General features: G+C 36.1%; 1 protein-coding gene across 1 annotated transcript; it reads right to left on the bottom strand.

Annotated features, from left to right (window-relative positions):
* Positions 1-9428: 9428 nt before the first annotated feature.
* On the bottom strand, positions 9429-20552 carry osgn1 (oxidative stress induced growth inhibitor 1). The gene is made up of 6 exons (XM_062996749.1): positions 20521-20552; positions 12801-12868; positions 12367-12503; positions 11836-12027; positions 11352-11443; positions 9429-10472 (listed from the first exon to the last, which is right to left on the bottom strand). Exons 2-6 carry the CDS (start codon positions 12850-12852, stop codon positions 9461-9463), a joined length of 1485 nt encoding a protein of 494 aa, XP_062852819.1. The 5' UTR covers positions 12853-12868; positions 20521-20552; the 3' UTR covers positions 9429-9460.
* Positions 20553-22150: the final 1598 nt, after the last annotated feature.

The following is a 22150-nucleotide window of genomic DNA, read 5'->3' as shown; positions in this document are numbered from 1 at the left end:
TCACTATTGTTATCCATTAGTCTTATAAGAGACTAAAGTAAAAAAAAACAACAAAAAAACGGGCATGTCAGGTGAACAGGTAACAGGTAACTAAAGGTAACAATAGTGTAATTGCAGAAGGCATAATAATAATAATAATAATAATAATAAGCAATCACACACATTTATTATTATAATTATTAATGTGATTGCAGTAGGCAGTCACACTACGGTTGTCCGTTAGTCTGATTATAATTTTTTTTATTTTTCTTCTTCTTCGTCTTCTTATTATTATTATTACTTATTAGGCCAGTGATAGCTCAGTGGTTAAGGTACTGGACTAGTAAACAGAAGGTTGCCGGTTCAAGCCCAGTTCAAGCCCCACCACCACCGAGTTGCCACTGTTGGGTCCCTGAGTAAGACCCTTAACCCTCAGTCGCTCATTGTGTTCCACTTATTGTGTAAGTTGCTTTGGATGAAAGCGTCTGCTAAATGCTGAAAATGTAAATTTATTTTATTGTTATCTGTTAGCATTATCATTATTGTTGTTATAATAATTATTAATAATATTAATGTGATTGCCTACTGCAAATTATTATTATTGTCATTATTATTTTTAATGAAAATGCATTAGGCAATCACACTTATCTGATCATCTGATTATTATTATCATTCTGCCTTCTGCAATCACACTATTGTTATCTGTTAGTTACCTGTTCACATGCCACGCCCGATTTTAAACCCTTTTTTGCCCCATTCACTTCCACTCATTTTTTGATAGGCAGGTTGATCTACTTTACTTCTGCTCAAACGATAGCTTTTCAATCAGATGCTGAAGAATGATGTTGCTGAATGCCGAGCTGAAGTCTATGAACAGCATTCTAACATACAGTATATGTCCTTTTTGTCCAGACTGTAAGAGCAAAATGAAGTGTGATGGCTATGGCGTCGTATGTACAAGGTACAGGTTAAGACGGTTGGGACAGCAGGGTCTTGATATGCTTCATGACAAGTTTCTCAAAGCACTACATGACAATGGGCATGAGCGCTACAGGACGATAGTGGCAGGTCTACTTTTAAATTAATAAATGTGAACAAAACGACAGTTGCACACACTTCAAGTTTGTTTCGCAAATTTTTACACTTTTAACAGTCTGCAATTTTTGTCGTACAACCATGAAATTCTGCAGAAACATAGATCCCACATTGATTCTGGTTATGGCATGATGTCCTGGCAAAGTTTTTCCATAGATAATAAATGATGGAATGTTAGTAAATGCAAGATTTTTTTATGCCACTTTCACAGAAAACAGTAACAGACCCTTCTCTTTCTCATTCCCTTAACCAGAACTACATGGACAGCTAAACAACCCCTCAGCACCAACTACCTCACAGTCAATTACTCATCAACCCTATCTACCCCAACAATTAAATACCCTTCAGCCTCAACTACTCCAAACCATTTACCTCTCAACCCTAATTACCCCAACAGCTAAACAACCCCTCAGCCTCAACTACCCCACAGCCAATTACCCTTCAACCCTCATTACCCCAACAGCTAAACAACCCCTTAGCCCCAACTACCCCTCTGTACAAAATGGTAAGATGTAGGAGTTACTTAGGCAGATAGAATCCACATTCACAGTTGATCCTCAATACAGTTCATATGCTTGAACATAATGTACATTTTTGGAAGAAATATTCCAATAATTTCAAGAATCTTGTATTGTGAAAGCCACGTTTAATGCCTGCAATACATTCCTAAAAGTTGGGACAGGGCCAATTTATGGCTAGTAATGAGGTGAAAAAACTAAATAATGATGCGATTTTAAACAGGTGATGTCATCAGGTGATTGTAATTATGGTTGTAATCATGGGCACTGAATGTTCACTTATCATTGAATAAAAGCATAAAAAGTGGTCAAATAATATTGATTTGTATATTAGAATGTAAATTTTTTTTTCAGTTTTTACTATATTAGTATGTGACTGAAATGATGTGTGACTTTCTGAACCTTATTATTTTTTCCCCAGAAATTCTTTTTTACCAGAACTTCTAAACCTGATTTTTCTTTTTACCTGTACCTGAATTTATTACTTGAATCCGATTTTCTGACAGGAACCTGAATTTGCAGTTAATATTTTAATACCATCAAATTTCACACCCTTTTGTGAATTATCATAAATTCACGTTCAGGTGACACTGATTTATCTCCAAATTTGAAAAACGAATAAAAGGAAACAGGTGATAAAACTGTAAGAAATTGGTAAACTAAATGGGATTTACATACAGAAAAGCCAAACAAAAACCAGAACTAACATTTAAATAGAAAAAAAAGGTTGCAGTGGGCTAAAGAGAAGCTGTGGATGATTAAAGTTATATTCAGTGATGAATGGCAAATCTACATTGGCCAAGGAGATGAAAAGATCACTTTTGTATGGTGATGTTCTAGTGAAAAATATAAGATATAAGAAGATAAATGGCAAAAAAAAAAATCTAATTTTGCCTTTCAGTTATGATTTGGGACTGCATGTCAGGTAAAGGACCAGGAAAATTGCATTCATTACCTCAAAAGTCATAGGACAGCTTTACATGAAATTTTTGGAAAATTTTCACTTCTCATTCATCAAACAAGTTTAGTGATGTTTCGTGAAGACTTTAGCCACAGAGCAAAAATTATTTAAGCTTTTCTTTAGGAAAGGCATGTGAACTCAAAATGTGTTTTGAAAATTAAAATAATAGTAACAATGATGTAGAAGAGTAAAGTCCATGCCTCAAAAATTCAGGTCATAACTGAAGCCTGAGGTGGAGCTCTTCTCTTGCTCTCGTGGAAGGCGGTCGCACTTCTCCCTCCTCCCCTTATCTTTCCTGCTTGGCTTCTCCTGTATCGTCTTGTCTCGTCTACTCTACTCTACAGGGATTCTCTTAGCACTGCTCTTCAAAGAACAAATTATGGAATTGGTTAAATGGTCTCTGAATGCTATTGACACCATCTTCTCATCGAGAAGTTCGGGTTCGGGGAACCCACATGCCCCGGCGGAACGCAGATGGCGGGATACGCGATGGACTCGTGGGAGAAGTGGAGGGTCGTGTGCCTGGCACCTCTTTCGTTAGAGGACATAGAGGATGTTTACCTATTCGGAACTTTGATTGTGGGTTTTTTGCTGATTGGATTAGGCTTTACCCTGCTATATTGGGAAATTAAAAGAGTTGGGTCAGTTGTCAAAGGTCCCCAGAAACTGCCCAATTTGATTGATATGATGGGCAGAGCCGTTGGAACTCACTGTGACTATAAATCGCAATATGGAATCCATCTTGGAGAAACTAACGGCTTTGCAAAACAGTGTGAATCAGAGGCTGACAGTCTGAGAGCATGTGTTAAAGAAATTGTACTCGTGCACAGATTTAAAAAACAAGTCATTTCTGCTCTTTGGCTTTCCCTGTTATCAGCATTGGCCTTGCTGATAAGGAAATTCCTCCAGAAGATCTGTTGCTACGGGTCATCTCGTCCCTACCCTCCTCTGACTGTTTTTCATTCTGGGTAGCAACGGCTGTAATACGCCATCTTATCGCGAACTTTGTACAGACTTTTTGCTTACAGGAATGAAGAGCTGCCCCCAACCCCCAACCCAACGTCTCCACTCTTAGCTTAATTCCACCAATACGGCAGGACGGGTCTGCAGCGCGCGCTGGTTATGGCTGCGAATCGCGGGATGGCTGCTTGTCGTAGTTGGTTACTTTCCCATCCCACATCCTAACCCGTGGCTGGTTGTGTGACTATGTTATGTTCTTATGTTTACATGTGCTTGTGTGCTGAAAGGGGCTTTTTTTTCGTGTTACCATAGTGTGCTCCTCAGGGAGCACAATCTGGTTGCTGTTTTTTTTTTTTATCTCCTACTCTCCCAATGTGTTATTATTTCTTGTTTCTTATCCTGTCTTCCTGTCCTGTCTCCCCCCTTGTCATATTGAATGTTCTGGACGGGTTGATGGCTAATTTCGCTGTAATTGTACTTGTTGCAATTTATAGTGACAATAAAGACTACTACTACTACTATACTACAAAGTGCTAGTTGTGTTTTTTCATTGTTGATTTCAGATTTTTTTTTACTAAGTGAAGCACATGTGCAGGCTGTAAGGACTTTCCTACCATGATGTGGTGAAGAACTTAAACAGAAAAGAGAACCAAGCCACAATTTTTAGGTTAAAAATACATTTTTATTACCCATTATTCATTCACCCACACATATAAAGTCTTAACAAAATGTAAAAATAAACAATAAGTGAGAAAGCTGCCAGTAATAATTTGTGACCATAATCAGCAGCGTTGCTTATCAAAAAATTGTTTTGATTGAACTGATGTCATAAAGTCTTACTTGGAATGTTTTTTTTAATGTTTACTCATCTTTAGTAGAAAAGATCTTTATATCTTTAAAACATTCTTTATATAATCAGATGAAGAATACTGTACAACGTTAAACTTGCTTATTAAATAATGGCATACAATTTACCAGAAACAATTTATGTTGGCTTTGTGGGTAATAATGTTTCCTTGTGTAACTAATGTGTGGAAAAAATACAGAACACAGGTGGGCAGCTGTATTACATTATTCACTTTGCCAATTTGCTACTTAAAAATAAGGCTAAACATGAGGAATTTAGACATTTTTCATGAAGTTGATAATTTCCACAATCCATACCAAAAAGAAATATAAATATAAAATAACGCTATATTAAATTTGCTAGAAGTAGTGTAAATGTTACACAACCATTGTCTAATGACCAGTGTATAGGAGAAATATAGAAGAAATACAAGAAAACATTAGCAACAAAGTGTCATTTTATAAAAAAAAAAAAAAGAACAACGCAAAAGCAGAATACCACAATATTAAGGGTAGTGGCATTTCCATAACAAAAGCTTGTATTATAACAGGGCACTTCAGTGAGTGCAAATTTAGGGCACTGAATGTTCACTTATTAAATAAAAGCATATAAAGTGGTCATATAATATTGATTTGTATATTAGAATGTAAAATTTTTCAGTTTTTACTATCTTAGTATCTAAATGGTGTGTTTCTTAATTATTTTTTAGTAAAAAAAATGTTCTGTTCCTTTAGTAGTATCTGTTGTAGTTTTAATGCTTTGATAGTGCAATATTAGAATGTAAATATAGGTACAGCAAAAATTATTACTTGTGTTCATCATGATTACATTCCAACATGAGACTTAATTTAGGACCAGCATTAAACCATTAACAGATCATTTAAAGTTGTACAGAATTAATGCACAACAATCAGCAATCTAAGATGTTTACTTGTAAACAATCATTGTAAACACATTATAGCAACGAGTATGATTCATTATGTCAGAGGAAGAACAAAGACTTACTGGGCTTGGCAAGGTTTGTATATTTTTTTTCCAAAAGGGGACACTGTATATAGCAATGAGGCAAAAGCTAGACATGATGCAGCTGATTATTTATTTGAAGACCAAGCTCACTGAAGCTCCTCCCTGGCTGAAATAAAAACATCGACTGAACTCCTGGTCTAGACTGCACATGTTGTAATGTAGCTGACATTCAACCAGTTAGTAACATAAGTACCAGGACCGATACCAATGCTTTTTAAATTTGCTTGGCAAAGTTACATTCTTAATTTTCTTCACATGAAGAATTCTACACTGTCATTATTGCCTTAGTGATGGAGTGCATAAAATGAGATCTTAAACGGATTTATTAATCCAGTATTTACATTTTAACATTTAACCTGGGAAAAAAGTCCTTTGAAAATGCACAATTTGCTTAACACAAACAGACTAACACAAAAAATGTTAGGCAAGAAGCAAGCCTAGGTAATATGGCAGTTCATTTGGTATACCAGCTTCAATCCTTTGTACAGTATGAATTTTTCATATACCACCGTACTGTATCAAAGTTTGTTGTATCAAAGCAGTGGTAGGCTTTAAATATAGACAAAATGTATATAATATTGTTCACCACTATGGAGCGCTGTGCAGATCATGTACATCTCACAACAGATGGAGGATGAAGCGTCATTACTAACACACTTACAAGCCACCTATGCAGAAACATGATCCCTTTATAGACAGTCGAGAAATAAGGTTAGAGGGTAATAATTAAAACAGTGAATTCGAGGTATATCTTACCGGATTGAAAATACTCAAATTGCTGTTCCAACATTAGACCAACAACACCAAAGCAGGCTGAAAGCAGAGCTATTTATAGTCGCCCACTTTTCTATACCAGATCTGTGGTCATGTTGTACAATGCAGTCATACTTCAGTATAATGGTGCACTTCACTGGTGATGAATTTAGCAAACGTCATTATATTTGTTAAAGGGAGAACTAAGGGAATTGTACAATACTTAAATTTAAAAATGTTAAAATTTTTGGCATCCAAGTTCCGTTTTCACTATGTTGCAGTTTACACAATAAAAACTGTGTATACATATATAGGCATCCTAAAGGAAAATGGAAAGCATGCTTGTTTATGAAGTATGTACAGCCAGTTTGTGTAAAACGAATTGTGCATTTTTAATGGATTTCTCCCAGGTTAAATATTTATGATTATACATATATTAATAAAGATATATACATAAACACAGAGTTGTAGTCAAAATTATTGGCACCTCTGAGTATCAAGTACACTATGTAAAGAATCTTCTAAAATAAAGTGTTTAGTAACACACACACACACTTTCAGTGCTAACAGGACTTTGGCATTTTTTTCCTCTATTCATAAACTAGTTTTATTCCCTGTTCTTTGTTAACAGACCAGAACCAGAAATGCTATTAACACCAAGCACAAGCAGTCTAAAGGGTACAAGACTATTGGCAAAGACATAGGCATTCCATCCTCAACAGTTCAAAATGTTATTAAGAAGTTTACAACTCATGAAACAGTGAAGATCCTTCAAGGAACCAGGATCAAGAGCTTGATCAGTAGTCAAGTATGGATCTTGTTAGGGTTCTATATATATTCTTGTCTGATTTCTATCCCTATAGTGGTTCTTGCAACCACCTTTGTTATATCCCAGGTTTTAACACATCTGTTTTTAACAGCTTCGTATGTTAAATGAAAAAGTTTATTGTCTAATGTTAGTCACAAAAACCTTGATTTCTGTGACCTTGATGGTCCTGTTTAGTTATAGTTTTGGCTCTGGATGTATGGTTCAAAGTAAACAGAAGTGCATGCATATCATTTTTGTTTTTGAAAATTTTAAATTCACCTGATTTATGTTAAATGTTTATGTTAGTTGACGTTACAGGATACTCATCTTTTTCCCTTTAAAGCCAATGCAGTTGTCTACATAGAGGCTGCAGTAGGTGTTGGTGGGATAATATGTACAACACTATTTATCTTTCTACTAAACAAGGTAACAGATAGAATGTGGGACTCCCATCTCTAAATATGCAATTTTTAAAGATTTTGTAACGTCTGTTTTCTAAAAAGTTGGAGATCAGTCTCCCTCTAAAAACCCATTTGGTGTTTTGGTGTCCTTTAGAATTCCCTACTTCAAAGTTATTTATTATGCCTTTTATAGATAAATGGTCTAGGTTTTATAGATGGCTATTCCTTTTAAGAAAAGCATCTCTAATAAAAGTTTCCAGTCTGACTAGGTGATCAGTTGTGTCTTGCTTTCTGGAATCCACTTTTAGTTTAGTTTAAGTTGATTGATTTCCCCCCCCAAGTAGCCAGACAATGCAACTGTTGACTATCCTTTACAGAGTACAGCAGAGACAACTAGTTTGTGTCACTATGGTCTTTTTTCTGGCTTGGGAATTCAATTATTTTCATGATGTTGGTCTCTTCCCTGCTGCCCAGATTTGATTATAAATCTTTAGGATGGTAGCAGAATAGAAGGTGCTTTAGGAATTAGTAGTGGATTTGGTATGGTCCGACTTCTGTGTCAGGTGACTGTTTTTAGAACACTATTTATTATATTATTATTAGATGTTTGGTAACTCAGGCTAAAGTTCTGTGTGTGTGTGGGGGGGGGGTTCTTTAAACCTTTTTGCTAGCTGGTGTACTGTCTTTGCTAGTAAGGACTGTCTTACTGTTTAATGAGTTGTATTTATTCTATGCTGTTCAGTCTGCATATTAAATTTTGTTTAATCTTTGTTGATAGTGTGTTTGCCATACATATTATACAGATTCCCTTTAGCTTTGTTTTTGCTGCATTCATAACTTTTCCAGCTTGTGATTGGCCTATTTTTTTAAACACCATTTTTAAAAAGGTTGGAATGTTTTTGTAAAACGCAATAAAAAGAAGAATCTGTGATTCTCTTAAATCACTATTTAACTGATAAAAGTGGAATGAAAAGATTATCAGTGTTTTCACTGATCATTGTATTTTTGTACATTAAGAATTTGATGCCTGCAAAACAACCAAAAAAATATGTGACAGATCTGTGTTTACTACTGTTTCTCATCTTCTTTCCTGTTAATGAGACTTTTTAATGGTTAGAATCTGAGGAGACTAATTGTTGCAGATTTATAAGTGGAATTTTTCTCTATTCTTGCTTGATACAAGACTTAAGCTGCTCAACAGTCCACAGTCACTATTGTCTGATTCTCCTATTCATGCTGTTCCATATATTTTCAATAAAAGACAGATCTGGACTACAGGCAGGCTAGTCAAGCACACGTGTTCTGTGTCCATGGTTGTAGTGCATACAAAATAAGGTCTAGCATCATCTTGCTGAATTAATTATGAAATTCCTAGGAAAAGATGTTGCACTGATGGCAGTATGCATCAGCCCAGCCCAGAGGTGTTTCTACGTATGATTGAAGCATGGCATAATATGTGTAATGGAGTTTTAGGTCACATTTCTTGATGCAGCCTACCGCAGAATAGTAACTCAAAGCACACATCCAAAAGTACACAAGAATGTTATGAAGAGCATGAAGAAAACAATTGACTGGCCAACAATGAGTCCTGATCTCAAACTAATTGAAAATCATTGGAGAGAGCTGAAATCTGCTATTGGGAAAAGGACCCCTGCAAACACCCAAAAGGATGAATTAATTTCAGTGAAAGAAACTACCAGCAGACAGGTGCAAGAGCCTCACAGATGGCTACAAAAACATTTGGAGGCTGTCAGTGTTGCCAAAGATTGTGCAACCAGGTATAATTAAAGGATGCCTTTCCTTTCCTATAATGATCCTGCCCATGCTGTTAAAATATTGTAATGATACAAAGTGGATATTGTAAATTTATGCTTAACACTCAAGGGTGCCGATAAAGTTGTCCACACACATGCACGCACACATATGGTTGGTTTCCATCATGTTGATTATACCATTTAAACCACTGTTCAGTCATTGATTTTGGCAACAAACCATCAACAATTGCTCATTCTTAACTTTATATTTAGACAGAACTACAAAAGCAATAATAGGGAGGGCCAGAACTATCCCTAGTTCCTTTTCAGTTATTCACACTCCACCTTGCTCCCCTCTCTATGTATCCAGGACACAATTGGTCAGGTCTTGACTTGATGTGCTTCCCTCCTCTTGCCTCCTCTTTTGCATAAGATGACATGCAATGCCTAGTGCGCCACCCTTTAGAAAGCGCACAAAGTTCTCACCCACTAGTGGGCCCATGGCATACAGCCCAGCCTCCTGCACGGTTTCATAAGTGTATGGGTCCACCTCAATTGGGTTGCGCCGACAGCTAATCAGCTGTCCTGGCTCAAATCCCAGCTGCCGGCCCTCCCCAGGCAAAAATGACAGATTGGGCTGAGAACCAATTAAAATTAAAGCTAATGAGATCTTTAGCACCAAATGCTGCCCATCGTCTGCCACTAGTGTGCACTTGCCATTGGGTTTAAAAGCCGTGACATGGTGCTTGGGAAAGCTCATATACCCAGGGTAAGGGCAGGAAAATGTCAGGTTCTGTGAAGGTATATCAGGACTTGAATGACCCAGCTGGTACTGCTGCTGGCTCATCATTTGGTGCACTTTATGGTACTCCGGATAGAGGACGCGAGGAAGCTGGTTGAAGATAAGTGCTGGATCAGAGATGCCACGTCGGAATGCATGATATACAGGCACATTCAGGTGGTGAGCGCACAGCACAGCATCAGCTGACGTGAGCCCTGCACCAACCACAAGCACAGGGTCTGAGGTATCAGACAGGTGACCACGTGAAATGACTGCCTCAAACTCACTGAAGCTGTGGCACACAAAGGGTAATGACTCACCCTCTGTGCCCAGACGAGCAGGGGAATCATGTGTGCCTGTTGCCACCACCACTTTGTCTGCCCACAGTAAAAATGATACCTCTTCTCCATCTTCTTTTGTCTGTGTGCCTTGAATGTGCCAGATGGATCGGTCATTGTTGACAGAGACGCGATGCACTGAGTTGACTGTGGTCGCACAGGCGAAGTTGCTACTCAGCCCCTTTACTCTCACATAGTTTTGGTAGTATGAAGCAATATCAGCTGATGTAGCACGGTCATTGCGAACATTCCTAAACAAACATACAAACAAAACAATTATCATTTCAAACTTATTATATTAAAAAGTAATTTACTTAAAAAGCTATCTAGCAATTTATAAATGTATACATAGCATTCACTGACGTAAACAGCAATAGGAAAATAGGCTTTTTCAACAAAGACTGTGCTTCTGCAAAACCATAGCATCATTATAATGTAACTATACCAAGTTCATTAAGAACAAGTGCCCTGAACTAAAGACCAAAATAAATTCTACAGCTATTCAAACATTGAGGGTCTGCAGCTGACCCTCCAATGGTGAGGCACCTCAGTGAAAATATCAGTCAAATATTTTCATTAAAAGGTGTGTAAGGGGGGGAAGTGTTCATTATGAAATTGAAAGAGTTTGTTGCTCTAGGTAAGATCCAATCATAAGTGAAAATGCACATTCTAAATAAGAAGGCATAACATTATGACCACTAACAGGTGAAGTGAATAACACTGATTATCTCTTTATCACAGCACCTGTTAGTGGGTGGGATATATTAGGCAGCAAACGAACATTTTATCCTCAAAGTTGATGTGTTAGAAGCAGGAAAAATGGGCAAGCGTAAGGATTTGAGCGAGTTTGACAAGGGTCAAATTGTGATGACTAGATGACTGGGTCAGAGCATCTCCCAAACTGCAGCTCTTGTGGGGTGTTCCCGGTCTGCAGTGGTCAGTATCTATCAAAAGTGGTCCAAGGAAGGAACAGTGGTAAACTGGCGACAGGGTCATGGGCAGCCAAGCCTCATTGATGCTGGTTTGAGAAAAATAGTTATGGTTCTTGATGTAGTAAACCTTTCAGAAGACCATGAACAGAATGCCTGGTCAGTCCTCTTCACACAATAATTGTGATGTGAGCTTCATACCTGCGTTTTTCCCTCATCCAGTCCTTTAGTTGAAGCCCAGGAAGCTCCATCCAGTTAGCGAGGCTGAGTGTCAACATGGATCCTTCCATGGCCTGCAGGAGGAACAGAGCTGATATAACAACAGGTAACCCATGATTCTGCATATGCAAGTCACAGGACTGGAAGCTGATACAGCTTGCAGCTATACAGACTACAACAATGAGTTACTGTGCTACACTGAGAAACTCATGTGCATTACAATAACTATGACCATTTGATTATTGCTGGTAACTTTGTTATTAAGTTGTTATTTAAACTCAGAATGCTGATACTGAACACTTGGGATTTCAAACTCTAAACTTTTCTGCAGAGCTAGATTTTGCTTTAAATTAGGTCTTTATCAGCTGAATGATACAGAAAAAGGTTGAATATTTCTGATTGCAATTGTATGTAATGATGTTCAAATATTTCTGACAGCATGCAAAATTTGTTAGGAGATACTTACATGCCATGCCCCTCCAGGTGGTCCTTTGCCAAGCACAAGGTGGGATATGGCCCTCTCTGGCTCATGGCGCCATAGCAACGGTGAAGCACAATCCAATCCAAGGTCGCTGTCTGGGAGGAGCAATGAATCAAAAAGTAGAGCCACAGGGTTTGAAGATCTTCCCTCTAGGCCCTCACACAGGTACTTCAGGTCCTGTCCATATTTACAGAGGCACCAAATTTACATTTAAAAATATATGAAATAATTTTGTGGTGCTATCCACTTATAAATGTAGTTTGTCACTTACTATGTTTAGGAGGTAGAATTTATATTTCCACAACAAGAAGCACTGAAGTAATGTTTATGATAAAACTGTACACTTTAATGTTTGTACCACTGCAAGCATGCGTTTCACACATTTCCCATTTTTCACTTTTTTTAGTGCAGTGTAAAGTAGAATAGTGCTTAGGAAACAGTCTTGCAATAATCTACAAATTCTGGGCATCACGTATGCCATATTGTCTCAGACATGTGCATGTATGGGCATATTACCTGTTCAAATAAAGACACATTTGGGTTCTCAGCAAGTTTGCTTTGCAGGATCGGATTAGGATGAAAGGCCTCTGGAGACAAGTAGGGTGTGTATCCTGACAGCAAGTATGAGAGGCAGATTCCAGAAGGCCCATTGCCTGTTACAAGGAAATGCATGTATTATTTTTTGTTGTTACTCTACAGCGAGCATAATTTTTTTTTGGTTCAAAAACATGATCAATATTAGGATATTTTAGTTTCTACACTAAATGGAAATGTTCTGTAAGGAAAATAAAGGAGACTTTCAAAATTACTTTAACTTTCAACCAACTTCGGAAGTTTCATTACTTTATAACATCACTACAAATTGATCCAATAGCCCCACAACACTAAATTAAAATCTTTCAAAGTCAAAACAATGCAACTGTATAGTTTTTACATGCAATTGGGCTTACCAATAATCACTACAGGTAGAACATCTTCTGGGCCATTGTTGTGCAAATCCATATTTCAAGTATTCCAACTGCATAAGCCAAAAATAATGTATAGTTAGTCACAAAGACAAAAAAATTACATTCATTTTACATAATGGAAAAAATGCAATAGGCTGCCATGAGGTGTCCTACTTCAAAATTGATCATTCATTGCAAAGAAGACATATCTAAGTCTAAAACTGCATTTTAAATAGTATGACATGTTATAACGTAATAAGTGGTGGCATATTGACACATTTAGCACAGTGGTGTACAATTTGCAATGCAAATTATAATTACTATTATTTTTAATTATTTTTTATAAATACAGTGCGGTAGCAAGTATATGCAGACAGACACACCCCTAAAGTTTTTTTTTTTTTACATGTTTACTACTACTCATCCAGGTATTTACTTTTGTGATTTAAGAAGTAGCTGCATTTTAATCGACAGAGACCCATGTAAATTTTACTTGATGTTTTAGCTGCCATTTAGCTTTGTATATATGTTGTCACAGACAATGACTAAAAGCAGGGTTAGAACCCAAGCTATGCAAAGCTGAAATTACCTGCTGTGCTGATGTACCATCCAACTACCACATCTTTGTGAAGGTAAAAAATTACAGAGTGGAAAGGGTTGGTCATGCTACCTCTTAAATGAATACCTCTTGATGTATGTTGTATGATCATAAATGACAAATGTAGACGAACTGTTTACTGAAATTCATGTAAACCGTGTGATCAGTCTGTTGCCAAAATGTGACCAGGCGAAAAAGGAAGGAACTGTATGTCAGCTGATTTAGGAAAAAAAGCCTCTGCGGGACCGTGGTATGCAAGTTTTTAACACCATGGTTACAAAAAGGTTACATTAATGGCAGGAAATGGCAGTCTTTAAGTCCTGATATATATGATCAAAAGTTGTCCGAACTGTCTTTACATTTGGACTTTATATATGTGATTTTAGTCTTTTTTAAATGTTTCTTTTATTTATTTTATTTATTCAGAGTGATTATTCTATTATTTTCCCTTTTAAGTTTGTGGTCTGGTATATACGGTGTGGGTAACTGTTCTGCCAATTTATCAAGTTTTTTGTGGTCAAGGTATAGTTTGGGAGAATGTACACATTACATATAGTGATGGTTCTTTGTGTAATGTTAGCTACTGGGATTGCTGTTGACAGGATGTAGGTATCTAGGGAAAAGTGGCTGTGTCGACTATCATTCCTGATTAAGCCGTCCCTTCCAATGGTCTGCCTGTGTCTGGGTTATGATTATAACAAAACTGTGACCGATTTTTGGCATTTAAAACACCTTATTGTGTTGGGAAACCATCTGCTAGCTGATATCCTATTATGAGCTTTGTTGGGGGGCAGTTTTGCTAAAGGATATGATGTACGTGTTTGTTTTAATAAGTTTGTCTTGCCTCTTCACACCAGTGAAGGTTTTAATGCTCATTAGATTGTCTGCTTGTAACTTCTTATTACATTCCACTTAGATCTGGCCCAACCTTAGTTTCTTAGCATCCTTAACTGTCCCAGTAATGCCTATTATACCTTTTTAAATTGCAAAAGGTGTTAGTTTTGATTCCAGTACCACAAATCTACTTCAGAAAAGGTTCCAGATCATGTACTTGTTTTGTCATCTTTCTTTTGGGATTAGATTTCGTACTCATAGTAATTTTTTAAATATTTTATCACCCTTGCTCCCCACTCACCTCAGAGCCCAACTATAAAATGCACAGTGCCACAGAACTTCAGCATTTGTGCACTAGGGATACAAGGGTGATATACACAAGCTTCCAGGTGTTAAAGGTGCTTGATTGACCCCAAGTCAGCGCCTTCTAGGAATCTTATGGGAGATACAATCTAGGTCACGTCCGGACCAGCCTCTTCAACCTCCCGTTGAGGTATGCGAAGTCTGGGACAAAGTGCAAATGTTTGGGACATGGTGACCGCAATTGCCACTTCCCTTAAGCACCAGGAACTTTTTCGCTGCAGACACAGGTTGCACCTCATGGCAAATGAGGCGCCTCTTTTATTTAGCTTTTACAAACAGCCTGAGGGGGCTGAGGACCTATTCTACACCAGATCATCGCATTGAAGAACTAAGGAAGTGTCTAAAATTGCATGTAGTGGAAAATGTTTCATTAACGCTTGTAGTTGTCACCCAGTGACACATACCACTCACAATACCTCTATTCTAGAATATAAATCCCACATTATGGGTACTGTAATAATAATTATATATTAGTAATAATAATATGTAAAAATATGTTATACCTGTATTAAAGAATGTCATACAGTATAAACAAAAAGTTATATATAAAAAAATCATTAAACGAATACATGTAAATTTGAATATAATCTAGCACTTACCTACTGACACCTGAATTACAAAATAAATCATAATATGTATAACAAATACTGAATAAAGAAATGTAACATTTATCATAAACATAGGTTGCAGTAGTTACATAAGTTACATGACAAACAATAGTTACATAATTACATTGTAGTAGTTACATAAGTCACATAATGACATACGCACCCAGTACAACATAAAAAATAAAAGTCCTACAGTATGGTTACAGTAATGAATCACATAAGGCAAAAAAATACTAATAATTAAGAAATGTAAATTTTAATTTAATAAAGGTGATAGTAGTTACCTGGTGAAATAAAATACTTCCTACAACTGCATTATAAAATAAATGTCCTACAGTGTGGGTACAATAATAAAATGTAAAAAATTACCAATGTAAATTTTTATATAATGAAGGTTGTAATAGTTAATACACCTGCTTAAAAGTTATTGTATGGGTACAGTAATAAATCATAAAATGTAAATATAAAATAAATAAAAATTGTGAAATTTAAATTTGATTATAATAAACATTGTAATTGTTCCTGAATGGGTTGTACTACTTAATACAACTGCATTATAAAAGTCCTACAGTATAGGTACAGTAATAAACAATAAAAAAAAAAGACTAAAACTCAAGAAATTTCAGTATAATAAAGGTTGTGGTAGTAGAGTGGATCGTATTTTGTACTACACCTGCATTACAAAAAAAAAAAAAAAAAAAAAAAAAAAAAAAAAACTCTTATTGTATGGGTAAAGTAATAAATTATAAAATGTAAAAGAAATAACACAAACTGTACATTTGAATATAATAAATAATGTAGGAGTTACCTTGTGGGTTGTGTTATCCTATAGTATAAATGTATATTTTAATAAAGGTTGAAGTAGTTACTGTAAAAACTTATTTTATAATGCAGTTGTTGTAAGTAGCTTATACCACTAGGTAACGCCTACAACTTTTATTATAATAAAATTTTCATTTTTCATTTTAAGTTTTAACATTTTGATGTGTGTACTTATGCCGTAGTACTTTTACTTCATACTGCAGTTGTAATAAAAGTTAAATATTAAAATTTACATTTCTCAATTTTTACTTTTGATTTAGTAATGCAGTTGTAGTAAGCAGCTTATGTCACTAGGTTACTCCTACAACCTTCAGTATATTTAATTGTACACTTTTTGATTTTTAGTATTTTTTTTTTAGCATTTTGTGATTCATTACAGTAACCATACTGTTGGACTTATTTTATGATGTAGTTGTAGTAATTAGCTTATGTCACAATGTAACTACTACAACCTTTATAATATACAATTTTACATTTCTTGAAATTATTATTAATTATTGTTATTACATTATGATTTATTACTGTACACGTACTGTAGGATTTTATTTTAAAATACAGTTGTACAACCCATTAGGTAACTCTTCCAACCTTCATTACATAAAAATTTATGTTTGTACATTTTTGTTAATTTTTACATTTCGTGATTTATTACTGTACCCATACTGTATTAGTTTGTAATCCAGCTATAGTAAGTAATAAGTAGTACATGTGACTAAATAACTACTACAACCTTGATTATATAAAAATTTACGTTGCTCGATTTTTTTAATATGATAAATGATTATAATAATAATAAATTTTTATATATATTTTTAATTAAAAAAAAAAATAATAATATTTTTTTAATTATATGATTTACTATTGTACCCATGCTGTAGGACTTTTATTTTATAATGCAGTTGTAGTAAGTAGTACAACCCAGTAGATAACTAGTACAGCCTTTGTTATATTAAACATTTTAAACAAATTTAAACATTAAACAAAAATTTTTTACATAATTCATTTCTGTACCTATACTTTAGGACTTTTATTTTGTAACGCTGTTGTAAGTATAGATAGATAGATAGATAGATAGATAGATAGATAGATAGATAGAGATAGAGATAGATAGATAGATAGATAGATAGATAGATAGATAGATACAGTGCCTTGCAAAAGTATTCAGCCCCCTTGAACTTTTCAACCTTTTGCCACATTTCAGGCTTCAAACATAACGATATGAAATTGTAATTTTTTGTGAAGAATCAACAACAAGTGGGACACAATCGTGAAGTAGAACGAAATTTATTGGATATTTTAAACTTTTTTTAGAAATAAAAAACTAAAAAGTGGGGCGTGCAATATTATTCAGCCCCTTTACTTTCAGTGCAGCAAACTCACTCCAGAAGTTCAGTGTGGATCTCTGAATGATCCAATGTTGACCTAAATGACTGATGGTGATAAATAGAATCCACCTGTGTGTAATCAAGTCTCCGTATAAATGCACCTGCTCTGTGACAGTCTCAGAGTTCTGTTTAAAGCGCAGAGAGCATCATGAAGACCAAGGAACACACCAGGCAGGTCCGAGATACTGTTGTGGAGAAGTTTAAAGCCGGATTTGGATACAAAAAGATTTCCCAAGCTTTAAACATCTCAAGGAGCACTGTGCAAGCGATCATATTGAAATGGAAGGAGTATCAGACCACTGCAAATCTACCAAGACCCGGCCGTCCCTCTAAACTTTCAGCTCAAACAAGGAGAAGACTGATCAGAGATGCAGCCAAGAGGCCCATGATCACTCTGAATGAACTGCAGAGATCTACAGCTGAGGTGGGAGACTCTGTCCATAGGACACAATCAGTCGTACACTGCACAAATCTGGCCTTTATGGAAGAGTGGCAAGAAGAAAGCCATTTCTCAAAGATATCTATAAAAAGTCACCTGGGAGACACACCAAACATGTGGAAGAAGGTGCTCTGGTCAGATGAAACCAAAATCGAACTTTTTGGCCACAATGCAAAACGTTATGTTTGGCGTAAAAGCAACACAGCTCATCACCCTGAACACACCATCCCCACTGTCAAACATGGTGGTGGCAGCATCATGGTTTGGGCCTGCTTTTCTTCAGCAGGGACAGGGAAGATGGTTAAAATTGATGGGAAGATGGATGGAGCCAAATACAGGACCATTCTGGAAGAAAACCTGTTGCAGTCTGCAAAAGACCTGAGACTGGGACAGAGATTTATCTTCCAACAAGACAATGATCCAAAACATAAAGCAAAATCTACAATGGAATGGTTCACAAATAAACGTATCCAGGTGTTAGAATGGCCAAGTCAAAGTCCAGACCTGAATCCCATCGAGAATCTGTGGAAAGAGCTGAAAACTGCTGTTCACAAACGCTCTCCATCCAACCTCACTAAGCTCGAGCTGTTTTGCAAGAAAGAATGGGCAAAAATTTCTGTCTCTCGATGTGCAAAACTGATAGAGACATACCCCAAGCGACTTGCAGCTGTAATCGCAGCAAAAGGTGGCGCTACAAAGTATTAACGCAAGGGGGCTGAATAATATTGCACGCCCCACTTTTCAGTTTTTTATTTCTAAAAAAAGTTTAAAATATCCAATAAATTTCGTTCCACTTCACGATTGTGTCCCACTTGTTGTTGATTCTTCACAAAAAATTACAATTTCATATCGTTATGTTTGAAGCCTGAAATGTGGCAAAAGGTTGAAAAGTTCAAGGGGGCTGAATACTTTTGCAAGGCACTGTAGATAGATAGATAGATAGATAGATAGATAGATAGATAGATAGAGATACTTTATTTATCCCGAGTAGTACAAGTGATTGGGTAACCACAACCTTCGTTACATTAAGTTTGTGGTTTTAGACTTTTTTTTTTAAACATTTTATTGTTTATTATGTACCCATAATGTAGCTTTTTACTATAATTTAGGTGTAGTAAGTGGTACATGTCACTAGGTACCTACTACAACGTTTATTATTTATTTTTACACTGTACCCTTACTGTAGTACTTAATACAGTTGTAGCAAATGGTACATGTAACTGTGTAACTACTCGGCTTCATGTACCTCCGGACGCTCCTATTTTTCAATGCAGATGAACCTCTCATATAAGAAATAGCGTTAACTAAAAAATTTTGAAATATATTTTATTGTGGTGTTTTCCTTTACTGCAGTCAGTTAATGCCGTTTTCTTTATTTTTAAATGTATATTGGCCGAAAACGAGACAAAAGATACTCGAATTTCCAATATAAACTAACTTTGCCACGGCTTCTGCTGGTGCTGATTACACAACTCTGTATAGTAAGCGTGACTCTGCAAAACGTTATAGTAACAGCGCTGCTGGCAAACTTGCTGCAGCCAATAAAAAACAGTGCTTGAGTAAACACTTGGTTAATAGTTAATTCCACCAAGAAATATTTATTAGTACACAAAAGGAAAATTAAAATATAAAATAAACTAAATAATACTGATAGAACCAAATAAACAGTAACATATTAGGTGTCGATAAAAAATATTTTATGTACTTTTTCCCTCATGACATGCGGAAAAGCTAAACAGCAATATACTATGCAGCTTTGCGCACAGGTGGAACAATTGTCGCACGTAAATAATTTTCGCCGGGATGTTGTGAACACTAGCTCTTTTTAGCGATTCACACTAATAGGCTCAGTTCACCAGTAAGAGTCGACTCTTTCTCCAACGGCTTCTAAAACTCCGCCAAGGCTAGCTATATCACAGCCCATGATCGTTTGTATTTGTCTTTTTTTAGGTTCAGCTGCAAACCAGCAGCTTTTATATGCTGTGTCAGTGAACTACAGCAATTCACTCGTCGAACCATTAGTTCCCATTCCATTCATGTGTACAAATACAGAATTAATACATAAATCATTAGTTTAGTGAGTACAATCTTCTTCTATTTATTTAACCTATTTCTATTCTACTCTATGTCTATTTCATTTTAACTTCAATAACTTTCCTAATAACGTATTCTTCCTGATAAGACTAGCAGACCAGTTACGCCCCTCTCTTGCCATGAACACGCTCAAAGTGATCGAATCCCAAATAGTATTAACACTGAGTGATCTACAGAGTGCGCACTCGGCCTTATTTAACACCCTTCGAAGGGCACTCATATAGGAAGCATGGAGGCATTTAGTATTTACACAGAATTTGCGTTGGCATATAGCACACAGTTAAATGTGTCAAAAAGCAAGTAACTCGTTTATTGCGTGTACATTCTTGGTAGTTACGTTGTGTGTGTGTCTCTCTCTGTTTGTGTTTGTGTGTGTGTGTGTGTGTGTGTGTGTGTGTGTGTGTGTATAAAAGCCTTGCTTTGTACAGTTAACGTTTTAACAGTTTTAATAAAGACACTTCATTGTGGTAGCTAACTCTAAATTATTTTAACAATCGCACACAAGACATGTTGCTGGACATGCGTGGGTTTAAAGCACACGGAAGTTTAACTGGCTAATACAGAGGTTACGTTAACTTACCGGTCACTCAGCTGAATTAGTCCGCTGCTGTGCGCTGAACAGTAAATGACTGTTGTGTTAAACGGAAATAAATCATACACAATAACGGTGTACTGAAAACATTACGATGTTCCCTCAGTCCTGGTTCTTTCTCTTTTCGGGCTAATTCCACCTAGTACACCAGCAAGCACTTGTCTACTGTAAACGGTGAACGCGTGCCATGCAGGATTTTATAATCTCTCCTCGGCTCTGTGAAGCCGGACCAATCCACAGCAATGAGCTAATGACGCTCTCAGTGCTGATTGGCACGACTACCGGCGAGGCAGCAAGTACGTTTTCTATGCGCTGTGTAATGTCTCGGCGCTGATTTGTTGAAACTGCACCGCTAACCAATCAAACTAGACAGCGCTGTGAACACCGAACTCGCAGGTTTAATGTTGAGAGAGGTTATTAAAGACATGTTACACCGACATGAATCATAAGTTTATGTCATTATTCTAACTATGATAATAAATCATAAAAAATCCTCGATAACCACCTTGCATAAATAAACAAATTTTCACAGAAAACAAACAAAAACGTTCATATGAGTATTGTCACTTTTTCTACTTTGATTTTTAAAATAGTAACTTAGATTATTCATTTGGTGGTGTAGAAAATTCTTTAATGGCATTTAACCATGTAAATTGCCCTCCTTCGTTGTTAGAGATTATAATATACTGTAGCTCAGGGTTTTTCAAACCTTTTTCATAGACCCACATTTTGTCCATTTCTTTACGCAACCCAGGCAACACAAACAATAAATCTTACTCTCTCTGCTCTGTACAATCTGGTTCCACTGTGGTTTACAAGATGTAACATAAAGCCTCCACAAGAGGCCACTCACGTACAAGTTTATTTAATTATTATTATTTTTCTCTGTAACCCATTTTTCTCTGCCACCTATTTTTTAATTATTTTTCTTCGACCGAGGGTTTGAAAAACCCTGCTGTAGTTCGTATGATTTAAATAGTGCGCAATATACTGAAACCATTTAAAAGTACATGGAATGGTAGAACAGAAAAAAACCCTACAAATGCTTTCCTCAAGAAAACAAGTGAATTAGGCAGCATCCTTTTTATGGCAGGGCATTTTAACTAATATTAATATTAATATAATTTAGTTCATTCAATACACATATTCATCTAATTTAGGACAGAAGGTATTTTGTGCCTTCATTTATTTTTTTTCTAGGTTGTTCAGTTTGTTTAAGTTGTTTGGCTATAGTAAGAAGCTTTTTTGCTAGTCAGGATAAGGTTTAATAGAACACAAAGGCTGTTTTTTGTCTTGTACAAGAGTCAAAAAAGTACAAGATAGATAGATAGATACATTATTAATCCCTAAAGAAATTAAGGTTTCAGTAGCAAGTTACATAAATCGAAATAGTACACACTTCAAAGATTTACATTGTACAAACAAATATCTGTATAATCACACCAACACAAAACAACAACAGGGCCTGAGGGTACATATGGAGGTGTTATTTTGGTGTTCGTAAAGCTGGTAATAAAGACAAGTGTGTTAAAACATGTTGTTGCTTGGCCTTTCCAACAAAATAAAAACAAGTACAAACATCTGATAACTAAATAACTGACTTTAATCCTTACTGATG

The sequence above is a fragment of the Trichomycterus rosablanca genome, chromosome 6 (assembly GCF_030014385.1).
Source record: "Trichomycterus rosablanca isolate fTriRos1 chromosome 6, fTriRos1.hap1, whole genome shotgun sequence".
Classification (NCBI taxonomy): Eukaryota; Metazoa; Chordata; class Actinopteri; order Siluriformes; family Trichomycteridae; genus Trichomycterus; species Trichomycterus rosablanca.
The sequence above is the reverse complement of the archived record's forward strand: the minus strand, read 5'-3'. Positions and strand labels throughout refer to the sequence as shown.